The following is a 15,102-nucleotide window of genomic DNA, read 5'->3' on the forward strand; positions in this document are numbered from 1 at the left end:
GCTGTCCATCACATTGAAAGGGAAAACTGTGGAAGCTCTGGGTTTTGCTTAGCAGGCATCTGAACAAAGGTACTGGGTTACTCCTTGTTGAATAAGTTAACTAGTAAGTGTGTTCTCCCTGAAAAAGAGGATGGGAGAAGAGGGAGAAAATAAACCCCTCCTCCTTTCTTTTACATAATAGTGGAAGTGACCCACTTCCTCTGTGAGAAACTGAGCCACCATTACCAGGAGAGAAAAGGAAACTCCTTAGCATGGGAGGAGGAACAAGTGGCTTGCAGAGCCTTTTTATCTTTTTTTTTTTTTTTTTTTTTTACCCAAATACATGACCATTCTGAGAATGGTAACTTAATGCTGCCTGCAATAGAGACTGTCAATTCATACACATTTTATAAATATAACCTCAAAGCTCTATGTTTTGGGAAAAGAACCTGGAGAGGTGACTCCATCAGAGCCAGCACCATGGCAGATCTCTTCCTGAGTGCTATGTGTGGTGGCTGAAAGGGGAAAATGGCCTTACAAAGGTCACAACCACAGTAAGAGACATTGCTCACCCCCACTTCTCTTGAAAAGCAGCAGAATGACAGCTGCTGCTGGCCAGTGTTTACAGCATGTCAACCTCACTGCTCCCCAAATGCTATGAAAACCTCTGGTTTCATAACTGTTTGGCTTAGGATTTTATGCATACTGTGCCATAAATACCTTGACACTAAATATAAGAATGTGTGCAAGGGTCATGAGCCCATGACTGAATTTTACTATCCTTGCACGTGTTTGACAACAGAGTCTAGGAATATATTGCTGCACCAAACCCTTCATTTAGGAAAGATCTACCACTATAATCCTCCAACTAGAACCTGTATTAATTATAAATTCAGTATTCAAAATACATGAAATTTCATCTGTGCAATTTATTTTTACTGGATGGGGCTGCTAGAAAGCAGACTACAAGAGCACATCCAAGATTAGCAAATCTTCTCTGAAAGCTGTTCTTTAAAAAAAAAAGTGACCTTTGAAAACCCTAGGATAAGAGAGAGGAATTTGAGTTCCAGAAGGCCAATTAGTTTGTATTCAAAGCTGAAATGACTTGCATAAGCACATCAGGAGAAACCTAGCATTACTATAGTAAACACAAAAGGTACCAAAGCCAAGGATTAAGAGGAATTCTGTCACTTTTTAGGGGAATTAACAGCAGAACAACAATTGTAATACTCCCTTTTTACAAGGAGTCACATGAAAAAGACAAGGGATAATGGGTTCAAGTTACTTCTGGGGAGTTTCTGATTAGAAAGTAGAGGAAATTTTTCACAATGAAGACAACAGCCATTGGAATAATCTCCCCCAGAGGAAATGGTGGATTCCCCAACATTGCATATTTTTAAAATTTGTCTGGACAGGGCACTAGGCCATCCTAGACCACGCTTTTGCCAAGAAAAGTTAGATGAGATGATCCTTGAGGTCCCTTTTAACATGGTATTCTGTGACTGTATTAACTCTTGCAGAAACAGGTCTAATGCTGTTTAGGAGTCTGTCATAAAACTTGAAAAGACAACACTTGTCTTGAAATTATATTATCAGCAAATGTGCTTTGAATGTGTGTTTTTTGAAGTCATTCACATTCATGCTTTCCTAATATAACTTTTGCTAAAATAAGTTTCTTGAGCCTTTCTCTAACATATAATTAATTTGTCCTCACACAGAAATCAGACCTGTAACTATGGAATATTTCCACAAAGCACTGAAATATTGGGGAAAAATCAGAAAGAAATGTTTTTTCAAGCAAACAAAGAAAGGGATGTACTTCTATTCTTGGCAATTATTAATATTTTACTATTTTCCTGTAACATGGATATTTAATCTGATGACAATATTTATAATCAATGGCTTTCAGAACCAATATAAAATTATTTCATAAAACCCATGCAAAAAATATAATGGGCTGCCTCATTTTACAAAATCACAATCTAAAATCAATCATCCAAAGGGTTCCCCACTGCTTATTAATTCAAAAGAGTCATTAGGTTGTTTAGAGTACTAAATATCATTCCTGCTATGGCAGACCTTTGCCAAGTTGATTTTCTAAGTTACCAGGTTTAAGACTGCTACACTTTAATGCACTAGAAAGCGCAACTCACTAACAGTCCATGCTTGGCTCACTCCCAAGAAACAACAATTTCCAGCTAAGAGAGGATAAACACCATGCAATCCAAATACAGCTGCACAGAACACTAGCAAGGCCATGCAGAGCTGACATACAGTCAGAAAGTTATTGAAGAATACACACGTGGAGTCATACAAAGAAGTCATCCAGGTTGGTGTAGTAAAGTTAGGTATTTGTGGAAGATTAAGAGGCAAACTTGGAACTTTTGGAAGAGCTACATTAGGAAGACTGTTGGTGATGCTCCTGTGAAGAAATAAACAATGTAGGAATACAATAAAAAATAGAATATTTAGAGGACAACAGGGGACAACCCCTTATTAGACAGAAAGCTATAGACAGGTGCTTTGTTAGGATTTTGTAAGAAGCACTTACTTGACAGGTTGCCATGACTCTTGTTCAAGACCTCTGTGAATGGACTGGGCAATTGATGATTCCATGAGATCAATGTAGCGGACAACCATTGGAACAAAAATTTCTTGCAAGTGCTTGTGAAACTTTCCATTGCACAAAAGTGCTTTAGAAAAACAAACAAAAGACAAAATGTCAGACCTTTTGTTATAGGAAGAAGTGTATCTTAAAATGTTTTAGTACACAAAGGCATTTTAAGAATAAGATCTCACTTGTGTAGGAAATACAGTTCAGAAAAGATAAATGAAGTGTTCCATAAGGACAGTGTAGTGCATTTCAGACTGTCAGTGTAATGAAAACTAGGTACATACTAAAGATCTTTACTGAACCAGAACCCTTTTGCATCTTCTCAAAATTAATAATACGCTTTGCTGAATCTAAACATTAGCAGTTTTGTTCACTACTTCTACACCAAGACAGGACAAAAATACCCAAACAAAGGAAAAAAAAAAGTATTTGAATGCCATTCATAAGCAGTAGAATATTACTTATTTCACAGATGGGACTTACTACATGAAAAACTGCATACACATGCAAACTAGACATGCTCAAAATCTGAAAATTAGTTTTCCATCACCACTGCTTGTCCTTGTATTTCCTGAAGTATTCTCTCAGCAAATTCTAGCTCTTAGCACACTAATGTCCTGTCCCACCAAGGGAATATATGTTTCATGTTTTGAATGTGTCTGTGTTCAACCTTTAATCTAGCACTGTTATTAGGACCTATAAGAATATTCCCATGTGCATATGGAAATCATAGAAGCTCAGGCACAGAGAGAAATTTTCATGACCTTGACAACCTTATTTCTCCCTTGTCCGTGTTCTGTTGTTTTAAATTCTTTTGTAGGTTTCTCCTCCCACCTATTCCAGTATACAGACTTCTTGTGTGATTGGATGGACACCAAAACCACATTTGGAGGAGGCTTCCTCCTGGAAGGAAGCCTGGATCACAGGGCTCACCATGGACACCATCCTTTAAAATGACAATCCCTTTTGTTCTACTACCAATGCCACTCCATGTCTAACATAAAAAAAAATTCTACTTTGCCCTTCGTTCCGGAATGACATCCAGCCCAAACTGAACCTGGGAAAGATGGAGACTATGGGGAATATGTGCCATCAAGTTTCTGTCCCCTATTGCTACTTGTATTGCAAGGAAGTGCCTTTGTTGCTGAATGTCTGAACACTATGTTACTTTTTTGCCTTGCATACAATGATCTGGAAGCAAAAAAGGATTTTCTTGGAAACATATAGGAACAATTTCTTGGAACAATAGGAAATATTGTATCAATCACCTTTACCCAAGGAAACAATTTTATGTGATGAGCTCTCTTGGTTTTGTGCAATTGCCTTTCTTGCTAAGAATTTTGAAACTTTAATTTCCAACCACTTTAGACACAGGGGTCAAGATATCAGATAGATGAAGTTTTTTTTTAACAGGCATCTAGGAAGCAGGCAGAGATTATTAAGGTTTCCACTGAGAAAAAGGCAGAGGTGTAGGATCATCTCTTTATTAAACACCTGAGAATTCACCCTTGAGAGTACCTGTGAGTCTATTACAAACATGATCTATTATTTACAGTGTTCCTCAAAATAATTGTTAACTAGTTAGTTCTGGCTTATTATTTATGTATCAGGAATTCAAAACAGTTTTATTTTTCTCTATTTATAATTGTTTTATATATCTTAAAACTACGGCACCTTTTATCAGCAACAAAAATGACTGAGGAGGATTTGGATATTAATACAAAGGTTGCACAGTAAACTGCTGATGAGCACTGCCTTTGAGAAACAAAAGGTTGCTGGTATCAATTTGCATATTAGGCTGAGTTTTCAAGGCAACTTTGAGCTGAAAAATAACAACAAGAGTACAACTGTGCCAATTAAATCAATCTTGCTGCTTTGCAGTGAACCAGTAATTAATCAGGCAATCACAGATACTTGAAGGAATAAGGTTGTAGTTTAGTGTTTTTTGAGCACACTGCAGAAATGCTCTGCTACAAGCACTGCTCTGGGAATTACAGTAATGAAGCCTCATGGGCAGGAGGGTGACTTGTTATTTCAAAGCCAGCATGAAATTTTAAGATGTCACAAGCAATAAAGGTGTTCAATGTAAAAGCTGAATCATTTTCCTAACATCATGACACCAGTCTTTACAGGGAAGTGAAACTTTCCAAAATTATGCCAAGACTTACTGTCACTTCACCTCCAGGGTGTTCCCTGTGTATGTGGTACACACTCACTAGAGAACTGTCTTGGATCAACAACTCCATGAGCATTCTGTTTTCCCAGGGTTCAGGACATGGCAGCTCTGATTTACCCATCTGGAGATCTCCATCAAGGCTTAATGTAGGGAGAGAACTCAAAACACAGGGATAAGTGATACGGCTGAGTATCATCAGACTCATGGCACTCTACCCTATGATTAAAATTGATCTTGCCAAAAGGTGCCACCTGTGCATCAAAGCAGATGGGAAACAAGAGATCCTTGAGGAAATGCCACACTTAAGATCCCTCAACTACCACTTGTCTTCAAAGCTGTGTAGCTTAATTCTCCATTGTCTTTTCAATACAGACACCCCACACCCTCTTCATATGAGTCATCTCATAGTCATACAAGCAACAATAAAATGAAAGCCTATGCCAGAGCAAGGTAATGTACAGGCAATATTAAAGGAAAACACATTACAGGAATAGAAACAGAACACTGAAGTAGATATTCTTGAAATATTGAAGAAGAAAATTATTATATTTTTTCCATATTAGGAAATATATTAGCTGCAATATATTAAAACATGACAAGAGAATATCAGAGATGGAGCTAAAGTCTAGTTATTCAGTACTGGAATGATGTTTCATCTCTAAAAGTAGGAAATGAATCTGCTGTGCCTGCATACTACAGAAGTGGTGAAGCTTCTACTGCTTTCACTAATACAGGCAGATCTTAGGAGTTATCCTGGAGTCAGCATGTCATGCTGTCCTCAAGAGCTTCTGCAGAATTAGAGGCAGGGAAGAATGACACAGATTAACATGAGTCTCTTTTCTCTTGACATAAATAGCACTCTGTCAGAGAGTCTGTAATTATCCTGCACTTAATAGGACCCTACAGAGAAGATAACTTGAATTTTCTGGTATATTTTTAAATCCAAAATAAGAAAGTATATTTCAAGAAGGAAAAAACATTGAGAGTCCAGATTATATTTGTAACAATTGAAACTCAAGTAATGACATGTGAAAAGAAAGTTTGTATTCCCATTCATTTGCTATTTATATTCTGCCTCCACAGAGAATTTCTTAATCAGCTAGTTAAATTGCAGTAAAAATTGCAAATATCCCAATTTATATGGAAATTATCTTGTATTTTTACATATAAGACATATTTTAAAAGCAAATTTTACAGGTTTACTTTGTGAAAGCAAGGTTAAAATTTATTTAATCTTTACAAGATCGAGTTACAGAAACAGCTTGTTGCACAATTTACCTTTGTGTACAAGTCCCATTAGGAAAAACGATAATTGGATATTCTGGAAAGGAATAATGCAGCTTGAGTTAACTCTCAGTGTCAGTAACCAAGACATGTAGCTTTTATCTGAAGGTATGTTATGATTTCAAAGCAGCTCCTAACAGGCCTGAGTCCCAGATGTGAGAAAAGATACCCTCTACAGTGAGTGAGAAGTGTAAGGTTTGAGATATTGGGGTGGGCCTACAGATCTGATGACCTTAAATCCAAATTGTTTTCTAACTCTACCCTGTAGATTAAGATAGGGTATGATGTTATACATGAAGTCTAGTCCAAACGTAGTACACAGTCTGTAACAAAGCAGGAAGGTGATGTTCTGTCTTTGGTGGTGTTTGCCACTCCACAACAGCAGTGGAACAAAATGTATCAGAGAATTCCTTTCAAAAGGCTAACACTCAACATGCTGTTTTTGTAAATGAGCTTCAGCAGACTCTCTGCCCATTACAGCAGACTCTGGCAGAGTTAGACAGGTGCACTGACATTCCACTGGGTAATATCTGAATGAGAATGAAGATTGTGAGTTACCTTCATAATACTCCTAGTTTTGACTGGTTTGTGCCAAGGTAGCAATGCAATAGTGCTGAGCAACAGCACAGGACAACGTGGCAGTAAGTGACACTTGGAGAGAAAACTCGGTAAGGAAATGATCAGAACACTGAATATGGAGTTGGAAACCCTCTAAAACAAGCAAAATATTCAGACACTCCATCTAACTAGGCATATGCCACTAAAGGATGCCTCTCACACCATGTTAAGTGAAGCAGAATTAATACATGTCTGTATTTTGGGCACTAAAAAGATTATTAAGAATCAGAATTAATCAGAAGATTAATCTGAATAATTAAACAACTACAGAAAGTAAATTGCCATCTAAAGCAGGCCTCTTCACAACATAATTTATAGGCTTGGTGGACAAAAAGTAACACAGTCATTACAGAGAATAAGACACAATCCTGGGACAGCTACGTTTTTCTTCCCTTTATGAATATCTAATTCCAGAATGAATAATTTTGATATCACAGGGTGATGTTGAGAACTGTAGCACTGTACAGTCTGCAAAGCTTCACAGAGTAATGCATAATTGTGTGTGGACAATAATAACTCTTGAGATCATTAAAATGTATATTACAAAAGCAGCTACAATAATTATTTCAAATATTTACAATTTGAAAAAATACATTAAATTTATCTTCAATTTATTATTCATCTCCACAGTGAATGCAATTTTTTAGATAACTTTTTGTGGTTAGGTCTCATGAGAAAAGCTGAAATATTTTACAAGATGGGAAGATCATCCTCCTCCCTCCATTTTTTAAAGTTCTTCAGTTAAACTAAACAGGAATGCAATCATTGATATACTCTGCCTTTTGGAATAAGGTCAGAAGATAATGGAGAGTCTCAGGGTGGCACAAAATGCAGACCTTCATGAAAGAAATGAGAAGTTTCAGTCAGGACTTCCCCATCCTCCCTTCTCTTTATAAAAAATTATACACCACATTGGAAAATGCATTTTTTTTCTCATTATTAATTAAATGTTGACTGAAGTATTCGCCTTGAATCTTGTACCATGTTTTTTACATTGTGTAAAATAGCACATTCACTATTATTTGAACATACATGAATATGAATTTCCATTATCTCAAAGGTTTTTTTATTATACTTTAGTGACATAGTTATAAAAATAGTTTTATATGCAAGTTTTCTTTAATGCTGTAAATGTAACATTGTTTCTTTATTGTTAGGAGTTCTCTCATGTCAGGTTTATGTGAAAACTGATGCATGCACCAAAGATTTAGAGCTCATTTAATGTTCTTGAGATAGAATAACATGCAGGTGTCAGTCCTCCAAATTTCAGTGAAGATTAACCTAATATGCAATATGGTGACCTAACTGTTCTTCATTTGAAAGAAGTCTGAAAAGTAATCTCTGATATAGCCAGAGAGTGAGAATAACCCAGTGGGATTTCCACCTCTTCATTTCCTAATGAGTTTTTTGATAATGAGAGGTGACTTTGCCAGTCACTGTGGGCTCTATTATGGCTAATTTACTTCACTTCACTCTCCTTGTTAATTATTAACACTAGCCTTTTTATCCTCATGAGACCACATTCCAGTTTTTCCCTTTTTAGATTATTTTTCTAAATATATCTTTATGAAAGTGATAGTTTTCAGGACAAGATTTTCACTTAGGGTAAAGTTAGAATTACTAATTTTACCTTGGAAGACTGTAAAATTGATTATATAAGTATGGTACGCTCTTGCTAATGCTTTTAATGTAGTTGCAAGGTGAAAAGGCTGTTAATTAAAGAATAAGCACTGAGGTATGTTCCACTTGGGAATCACTTCCTGGTAGAATGGTCACTTGCCACTTGCTAACATGTCCTCTGATTAATAGGTGACTAATTTCCATGGTTGCTTTCCAGTAGTTCTGGAAAAAGAAAAAGTGTGTAATTTTCCAGATGGCTTTCACCTGCCAGAAACTGTCATTTAATATATCTATTACCATTAGGGAATTACTGAAATTGGAATACAGGTGTGATATTTCATACAACAGTTGTTTCATGTCCTTTAGTTAAAGTTTTACAATTCTTGTAATAGTTGCTTTAACATGAAAGTTTTCATAAAATGCCTTTCTTAAGCCTTTTCTACTAATTTAACATTATTATCTGTTTACTATTTTAAGGAAAGAAAAATCAGCAGCCTATAAGCAATCTCCTGCATGTGAGGACAACCCTTGATTGTTTCTAACACTTCTCTCAGGTTGGAACCAAAGATCACAGGAACACAAATGACACAACAATGAAGTTAAAACTGGTGTCACAAATCCTTCTTGTAAGACCAATGTAAAATACCTACACAGTTTTCAGAAACCAAAGAATTGTTTTAAGTGCATGTAACATCACAGCTAGAGATATGATTCCTAAACTGAAAATGTATGATGGTAGGAGAAGAAGTTGAATATCCCATCTGAATATAGGCTTCAGATTTTTAACCTGAATTTTAGATGGTTGGACACCACTTAAAGAGGTGCACAATCCACCTTTCAGGAGTCCAGCTCTTATGATATGCACTAAAACTGAAAGATTCCTGCACCCTTTTCAGCAACCTTCTCCAGTGGCATCATAGCAATTTTAATGTTTCTGAAGTTGCAGTTGGCTCAACAAAGGATCCAAACAGAAAATTTGTTCTGTGTATTTTATTCATTTCATGCTAACACTACTACACCTTTACAGACATAACTAGTGTGAAAGAAGTTTAGAAGGCTTAGAAGGAAATCTAAACTACAATTTTATTTAAACAATATAGATTAAATGCAAACTATCAATACCTCTTGTGCTACTTCTACATAATTGACTCAAAACTGAGCAATTTGTGAATACCAAGTGGTTAATGCACTGCCAGAATAAGGACTGAAATGGTACAAGGATAGAGAAAACCTTCTCAGCTTGCAGGAAATGGAACACCAGGATATGTATCATAAAAACAGGCATTGCCACTTTTATTTTGCGGATTATCCTATTTAAAAACACAAAAAACATTTCTAAGGTGTGGATACATTGAAAAATCTTACCCAGAGAGTATGTAAAAAAATTAAGATCTTACTGTCGTTTCTGAGGGCATTATTCAGCAGCTGGAAAAGTGGGAAGCTGTCCCAGGAGTCCTGTGGCTGTGCCTCAAGTGCTGAATCCATATCAACAGAATACAGAGACAAAAACTTCTCTGCATGCTCAGCCAACAGCTCTGGCCACCAAGCGAATGCCTGCAAACATGAAAAAACAGAATTACTAAGCATGAAACTAAGCAAAGAGATGTGTTCTATCTATGGCAGAATACTTCTGAGTGACATATCACGTCCTGTCTCATTTGGGGAGGAAGAATGGGTCATGTGAATAACGTGAAATATTTTATAAAACTTTGCATCAAAAAATATAAGAAATCACACAGATTATTGTGGGAAAGGTGATATGATCAGAATAAAAATATAACATCAAAAAAATCAAGAACAAGAATATAAATGCCTGCAACTTTTTTCAGAGAGCAAAGAAAAGCGTGAAGGCCTCACCCTTTAAAAAATGACTGTATGTTACTTTTGATTTCATTAAATTCTAAAGCAGATTAATTTATTTTTAAAATATATCTTTATAAATACATTTTGAATTCATTTGGTAATCAAAAAGGATGGTTTATGTGAATTTTTATTCCTTGAAGTCTGAGGGTTTTTTTAACATCTAGATAGTGATTTTAATTCTGACTTTTGCCTTAAAGATGTCAGCTTCTTCTGAGGAAGACATCCAGCTTTCCCTGTGCAAATGCCATAAATCTTTAGAAGTTCACTAATGTCTATACCAATTTCCAGCAACTGAACATGTTGGAACAGTTTTCTCTGGCAAAAATGTATATTCTTAGGCAATCCTTAAAGAAGAGAAGAAATCTGTGAATAATATCAGCAAATAAAGCCAGCTCTTCATTAAAGACATATAACTATTGTACTTTCTTATTGTCATGTAAATCTAGGATTTTAAATGTCAGTATTGGAGCTGAGCATTGGATCAGAGGGAGCTCTGTGATCCTGCAGTTACAGATGAAGGTGAAAGGAGTTTATGAAACAGGATGAGCACTGAATCCTGCTGAGAGTGTTTTGCTCAGAGTTTATAAGAACATCTGACAGTGAAAATGCCTACACATGCAACACAGGAAGATGTCTTATGCCACTCATTTTGAATATATAATTTTGAATATTTTGGAGTTGCCAACATGGAACATCTGTAGCTTTATCTACACAAGAGCTCGATCTCCTCTGCTTCAAATAAATTCACAGAAATCTTCACTTGCATTTATGGAATGTAGGCCCTGGGTGGTGTAGAATTATGTAGTCAGGTCTGAAAGGTATAAAATAGAAGACAACTTCTGTAAAGTGGTCTACAAATGTGTTTCTGTATCATGGACTTTCTGGCAACTGCCTGTAGTTCTTTCTGGCATGGGGCAAATGGAGAAATGATGAATTGGCAAAGGCTTTTAAAGAAATGCTGGGCATGCCCTGCTATTACTGAAAAGTACTTTGTGTGTTCCAGTGGCAGGATTGAAGGATGACAACTTGAACCATAGTGAGGAGAAGAAGCTTCGAAAACTTTGGCAGGAGTTTGAAATAGAGTTTTTAATCAAACTGGAAGAAATTTCTTATTAATGAAGCCTGTTTAAGTAGGAGTTAATTAAAAGAACAGATTCCTTACTCTAGAAAATAACTACATGTAAATAAAAAAAAATATATAGGCACTGGTAGGGGACCCTTCTAAGCAAACAAAACTCTTTTCAGAAAATATTGCCAAAATTTCAGAACAAAGCAAAACCAAAACTAGAAAATGAGCCTATTTTCTCTCCATTTTCTTCCTCGTTGTAAATGGCACTTTGAACCCAGACAGAAATTCTTCTGACTCTCTCAAGAGTTATGCATCATTACTTGGGCAGCAAGAAAGAAGAATAAAAAAAAAAAAAAAAGGAGCTAAATGTAACAGCACAGTTGTTATGGATAATAATAGACTAAAAGCAATTAGCAATTGGTGACACACATTCTAGGAGAACAGAAACATTGACTAAATTAAAGGATTAAAGGAAAAATGGAGTTCTTAGATTCTAGAAGACACATAAATGTGGTTATGCAACACCAGAAATAATCAAAACAATTTTTGCTACATGTTCAATGCACAGCTCCATGTATGAGCAGAGCAAAACAATGCTTAGTTGGAATCACATACCTCTCTTCCCTTTGGGAATCCCCGAAATTTGTAAAAAAGAAAAAAAAATCTAGTATTAAAAAATGTGTTATATTGTTTTACAGATTACTGATCCTTTTCATCAACTGTAGCATCAAACACTGAACATTTGCATAACATTATGATGTGAAGTCACCATACTTAATATCCACTTTTGAGTAGGGAATGTATTATTTGGCAATCTTTTTCTTGGATATATTGTAACATTGAATTTCAGTGAAATTGAACATACATTACATGAATGAAGGAGGAAACAACCTTAGCATTATCTTCATTCTTTTCAAGGTATCTTTGATTAGACTGAGAACTTTTGATGAATAAATTTTTCTGAAGGCACATGCAATATATTTACTCTTCTGAAAAACACCACATCTCTGACTGCAAATAGGTGGTATAGAAAGCAATCTTTGAAAAGACATGCTTAATCAAATATATGTGATTTGATATGGGTTTTATTTCTGTGTTCTTTTCACACAGAAGTCCAATTTTCCTACCATCATGCAGATCCTCAAAAGACAAAGACCACAATGTATACATTTTATTAAGTAATCATTACACTGTAACACAGTGGCAACAGCAGTGTAGAACAGGATCTCCAGGGAATTAATTTCAAATCATCAAAACAGCTGTTTCTTCAGTATAAGATAAAACATCTATAACAAGTTCACACATGACAGATGTAAGCTAAAAACCAGATTCCATAGTGTGATATAAAACCAGATGTTTTGAATGATCATATTTTATAACTATATATACTAAATAATGTTTATCCCTTTGCATATTTTCCAAAAAAAAATATTTATTGAGTTTTTTGTGAACATTTTAAAAGCAATTTCCTGAACCTTAGAAAACTGTATTTACTAATTAAATTTCAATAGTATATACAAGTGTATCTGGCCAAGTTAAGTTTTGTAATTCCTTGAGATAAGAGGTGCTAGAATTCTAGTTATCATGGTTTCTGTATCATGAAGCAAAAGATGTGAAAGTAAGAAACATAAAATTGTTTTATTTCATTTCTTCTACCTTACAATGCCATTTCAAAAGCACAAGTTTAAAAGCATACTTTTCCAATCAACAGAAGAACAATGGGAATGAGATTATTATAACTATTATTATTTTTCGGTCTATACTCTAGATCTGTACAGGATGATGAAAACCAGCATTCAGTTATATTTTCCTTCTATTCCGAACATCGGGTGAAAAGTTGGAAGGAAAAACTGTATAAGGCTATGAATGTTTTCCATACCATTTCATCACCTCCAGCACAAAGATGCTTTCTCTTTTTTATGCTCTTTAATTTTCATCTCTAAACCTACAGCTCATTCAAGTGAATTGAACTAGAGTTTTATTTCACTTCACTTTACATAAGCTTCAAGTCTGCTATTACTCTGTAAATGTGAACTGCCTTAAACATATGTCAGAAAGTAAAACTAAAATATTTCTTGACAGACTTGCTTCGCATCAGGGGAGAGAAAATCCAGGAACAAACCATTCTCTACAGAAAATGCAATTACAGTCTCACCTCGGAATGATGCTCTTCGTTTTGCTGCAATACCTCAATACAGAGTTCCGCAAGGTGAAGAACCTCTTCCAGTTTTCTTGCAGGTGTTGCTTGATTCATGGTCTCTGTATGAATACAAAATGTAAACCAAAATTTAGTTAAAAATATGTTTTACAGTAAGAGAAAATGATGCCAGAAACTAATGGGAATGGTGCAAACTGACAAATTTCTAAAATAAAAGAGATTTCAAGTGTTAAGGATAATAATTTAATACACATAAACAGAGCTGAATGTCCAGATCACTAAAAAGAGAAAATAATTCACAAGAGCATCAGTGGTCACTGCAAACATCATTTGATTTAATATGTGAGAAATAACAGGTGCATCACTGTATTAGATGATAAATTTTTGCAATAAGGAAGTTCTTTTGCTCTTCGTGGCCATATATACAAAGACAGCAGAGAGTGGAGACCTTTTTTGTTATTGTCAGTATAATGTCTTCCCTCCAGATGACTCACTACTGTCATCAGCAAAACTCATACCTTTTGCAGCAATGAAAAATTCCAAATGTTTCATCAAAAAAAGACATTCCATTTTAGGCATATTCAAAAATAAGAAAAATGAAAACCACAATAATTCACACAACTCGTTTCTAGTAACTGTTTATTCAAATAACTAATTTTCTACCTGCTGTCCATCAGTAAAGGTGAATTTGCATTCTTTTCAGTACCATAGCAAAAAGTAGCATTATGAAATAAGGATCTTAGAATTAACACAAGCCTACTAAAAATTCCACCTAAAAGAAGCACAAATGCAAAAGTTACAAATGACATGAAGCTCACTCATTCTACCCAGAAGACTTCAAAAAGAAAGGAAACAACAAAGGTAAATCATATATAACTAAAACACAGAGAAATTAAAACCCAATTAGTTTGCAATTACAAAAACCATAGCACTAGATTTCAGAAAGAATCACAGGAGATAAGGGAAGAGTCCAACAGAATTTTTTTACAAAGATATTTTAATCAGTAAAAGTAACTTGTCCAGCTACGTAATTTGTATCATTAGGGATAACTTGAGCATTAGCTATTAGAGCTTGTTTACCTAACAAAACTCTTGTTGTTAAGCGTAAATCATGGGATGATGGAAGTGATGTACAATATAATCAGTATGGTCACATTAACCAGGTTTGCAGAGAATTTATAAAGCTGGTAAGGTCAATGAGGGTTTCAGGAATTCTATTTTCTCACTTTTTGTGCATGCTTATGGATCACATGGCTAGCCAATCATGTGAATACACATCTTCATATGCAGAAAATTCTATTGGCATTTCCTTCCCACTTTGCATTCATCATTACATAGAACATTAGCAGATTAATTAGACAATTCACATAATCTCCTTGATGTTAGTAAGAATATCAATCTGCATTCAAGAAATATATTTAACACAACTTTTCTAGCAAGTCAAAACAACATTCCAGAGATTTTAAAGGCAGGTGACCTTGTCCAGTTCTCCAGCACTAACACACTAATGCATCCTCTGTAATCAGTGATGATACAGATTTGATGCAATTTTTGAAGAAACACTGGATTAGAATCTCCAGCAAGCATCTACTTCAAAGTGACTAAAACTCCCCATTGTTTTCATGCAAAAACCAAGCAGGAAAATTAGTTATTGAAACAACTACAAAGAATTCCTTAAATTTTATTTAAAGAGAACACATAACCAGTTACGTTGAAATAGT

The 15,102-nt window shown here is 35.2% G+C and overlaps 1 protein-coding gene across 3 annotated transcripts in view; it reads right to left on the bottom strand.

Moving 5' to 3' along the window:
* The window catches only part of LOC131573263 (calcium-dependent secretion activator 2-like), a 283,517-nt gene that overhangs the window by 45,710 nt on the left and 222,705 nt on the right, over positions 1–15,102 (bottom strand). For 2 of the 3 annotated variants that reach the window (XM_058827047.1, XM_058827048.1), the window contains 3 exons: positions 13,379–13,482; positions 9,689–9,845; positions 2,531–2,672 (listed from right to left, as the gene is read on the bottom strand). In XM_058827047.1, coding sequence (XP_058683030.1) covers positions 2,531–2,672; positions 9,689–9,845; positions 13,379–13,482 — 403 coding nt within the window. Of the gene's footprint in view, positions 1–2,281; positions 2,402–2,530; positions 2,673–9,688; positions 9,846–13,378; positions 13,483–15,102 lie in introns of all 3 variants that reach the window. The other variant, XM_058827046.1, reaches the window with a different exon arrangement.

Source organism: Poecile atricapillus, chromosome Z (genome assembly GCF_030490865.1).
Source record: "Poecile atricapillus isolate bPoeAtr1 chromosome Z, bPoeAtr1.hap1, whole genome shotgun sequence".
Classification (NCBI taxonomy): Eukaryota; Metazoa; Chordata; class Aves; order Passeriformes; family Paridae; genus Poecile; species Poecile atricapillus.